At 40.3% G+C, this 3,098-nt stretch overlaps 1 protein-coding gene across 1 annotated transcript in view; it reads right to left on the reverse strand.

The window, feature by feature from the left end:
- LOC111798546 (leucine-rich repeat extensin-like protein 4) overlaps positions 1-1,670 on the reverse strand; it is a gene marked incomplete in the record, with an annotated part of 2,857 nt that extends 1,187 nt beyond the window's left edge. The window contains 1 exon segment of the mRNA XM_023681773.1: positions 18-1,670. Within this exon segment, the coding sequence (XP_023537541.1) occupies positions 18-1,444 (1,427 nt within the window).
- Positions 1,671-3,098: the final 1,428 nt, after the last annotated feature.

Consider the following 3,098-nt stretch of genomic DNA (forward strand, 5'->3'; position numbering starts at 1 on the left):
AGACTGGCGGTGGTGGGGGCGGTGGAGAGGGCGGAGGAGGGGAAGGTGGTGGTGGGGGAGGAGAGTAGACAGGCGGCGGTGGAGAAGGCGGAGGTGGGGAAGGTGGAGGCGGGGGAGGAGAGTGTGGTCGGTAAATGGGGTGTGAATCCCAATCAGGTGGCGGCGGAGATGAAACAACAACAGGTGGCGGAGAAGGCACCACCACAGGTGGCGACGGAGCAACATAAGAAGGACATCCAAAAGAACTGCAATCCACAGGCTTAGACAAGAACGACTTACATTGCCTCTCCGAACGCTGCACCGGCCGCTTCGGAATACAGTTCCTCCGATCATCAAAGCCCGGCAACGCCAAGCACGACGGCGCTTCTCCAGTAAAGAAATTATACGAATAGGTAAAGTTCTTCAGATTCGGCAACTTACAGATACTCTCCGGAACCTTCCCGGACAAGAAATTATGCGCCACATTCAGCTGCTCTAAACTCACCATTCCACCGATCGTCTCCGGCAACGCCCCAAGAAACTCATTAAAACTCAAATCCAACACCGTCAGATTCTTCAGCAACCCAATCTCCGGCGGCAAACACGACCGAAACCCATTATTCATCAGAATAATCTCATTCAACCTCGTCATATTCCCAATACTCCCCGGCACACAGCCGTGAAATTTGTTATTCGCAAGAACAATCACCGAAACCGGCGAGTTCCCGAAATTTTCCGGCAAGTCAAACCGGAATCTATTGTGGTTGATGAAAATAGCGTCCAAATCCTTGTCGAAAAGCTCTTTAGGAACGGTCCCTTCAAACTCATTAAACCTCAGATCCAAAAACTTCAGCTCCGGCAGCTCGAGAACCACCCGAGGGAACTTTCCGGCGAAGCGATTGTTGCTCAGATCCAACTCAAACAGCATCTTCAAGTGCTTAAACTTGTGAGGCACAGTGCCGCAAAACCGGTTGGAGTTGATATGGAACAATGCAAGATCCACAAGAAGGCCGAGCTCCTCCGGCAAGTAGCCGGCAATGTCGCCATGGTTAAGGTCGATTCCGGCGACCGTACGGATCGAGGAATTATCCGGCGCCTCAGCACAGAAAACCCCTTTGTAACTACAAACATCAGATCCAACCCAATTAAGAGTAAGATTCAAAGGGTCAGATAGAATCGCTTGCTTCCAAGCTTGTAAAGCTATGTAAGCATTTCTAAGCCTGTCGTTTTCAAAAACCAGCTTAGGATCAACGGTGACTTCTTCACCACGGTCGCCAAATTCATCTCTGTAGTAAAGAAGTTGCCGTTGACGGATGTAGTGAGCTTCAGCATCGGTCAGTCCACCGCCGCCGCCATGGCCGGAAACTTGAAGAAGCTCTTCAGAAGAAGCTAGGCACAAAAGAGTGCCAAAGAAGAGGAAAATTTGCAGCAAAGAATGAATGGTGAAATGGGTATCGCTCTTCATCTCATATGCGAGACATCTGATTCAACAAAATGCCGAAATTCTTCTATGAAATGCCGATTTTTTGGGGTTTTTTTTTTTTTTTTGCAGAAAAATGGCTCAAATCCCTCGTTGAGATCTGAGCTTCAAAATGTAGAAGAAGAAGAAGAAAGAGAAGAGGATAGATAAAGAGAGGATTTTAGGGGTTCGTTTCTAGGGATTTTGGAGATGTGTGAGAGAGAAATAGTACGCGAAAAAAGGGCCAGCTATGTTACAGCTCAAAGCCCACCATATTCTTTTTTTCTTTTTTTTTTTTTCTCTTTTTATTTATAAATATTTTTCGAAATTATTCTTTTTTTTTTTCCTTTCTTGGGATTTATTCCCTTTTTTTCCCCCTTCATATTCCTTGAACCTTGTTTATTTATTTATTTATTTAATTTAATTTTTAAGCATTTCCTTNTTCATATTCCTTGAACCTTGTTTATTTATTTATTTATTTATTTTAATTTTTAAGCATTTCCTTACATTTTGAGACCCAAAATCATTTCAATCATTACCGTTAATATTTTAATACAAATACTTAATCTTATCAAATACCTGGTTAATTAATGTCTTATTAAAAATTAAATGATAATTTTTTTTAAAATTATCGAATTAAACATAATCTAGTAGATAATTTTGGAGGATGACCGCTAATTTAGTGAATGATCATGAGTTTATAATAAATCCATTCGTGCGATGCCTTTTGGGGAAGCCCTATGCTCAAAGTGAACAATATCATNTTACATTTTGATACCCAAAATCATTTCAATCATTACCGTTAATATTTTAATACAAATATTTAATCTTATCAAATACCTGGTTAATTAATGTCTTATTAAAAATTAAATGATAATTTTTTTTAAAATTATCGAATTAAACATAATCTAGTAGATAATTTTGGAGGATGACCGCTAATTTAGTGAATGATCATGAGTTTATAATAAATCCATTCGTGCGATGCCTTTTGGGGAAGCCCTATGCTCAAAGTGAACAATATCATATCATTATGGGGAATCGTGTTCATTTAACATGGTATCAGAGTCATGCCCTAAAATTTAGTCGTGCCAATAGATTGGTAAATTCTCAAATATCGAATAAATGACTTCAAAAGAAAATGAGTCAAGCCTACTCGAAGGCATTAAAAAATGATTAAGATTCCAAAGGAGTCGAGCCTCGATTAAGGGGAGGCGCACTTTGTTCGAGGGAAGGTGTTGAATGATGAAAGTTTCACATCGGCTAATTTAGGGAATGATCATGGGTTTATAATCAAGGAATAGTCTCTACATTGGTCTCACCAATGCTTTTTGGGAAGCCCAAAGTAAAGTCACGAGAGTTTATGCTCAAAGTAGACAATATTATACCATAGTGAAGAGTCATCTTCGGACGATATTATATCATTGTAGAGCGTCGTGTTCATCTAATAGATAAAGAAGAGAATTAAAGGGTTTTTATTAAATTATTTTGAATTGGTATGCAATTTCCTATTCCTCATTCAACTCTCCAAGCCAACGCTTGGAATAAATCATAGACACGTCATCATTGAAAATTCAAGTTGTTCCAAAGCATGGTGATGACATATTGAAAACTCTTATTAATTAACGAGAGTCGGTGGTGGTGGCGTCAGCCGGCGCTGGGT

The sequence above is a fragment of the Cucurbita pepo genome, chromosome LG07 (genome assembly GCF_002806865.2).
Source record: "Cucurbita pepo subsp. pepo cultivar mu-cu-16 chromosome LG07, ASM280686v2, whole genome shotgun sequence".
NCBI classification, from domain to species: Eukaryota; Viridiplantae; Streptophyta; class Magnoliopsida; order Cucurbitales; family Cucurbitaceae; genus Cucurbita; species Cucurbita pepo.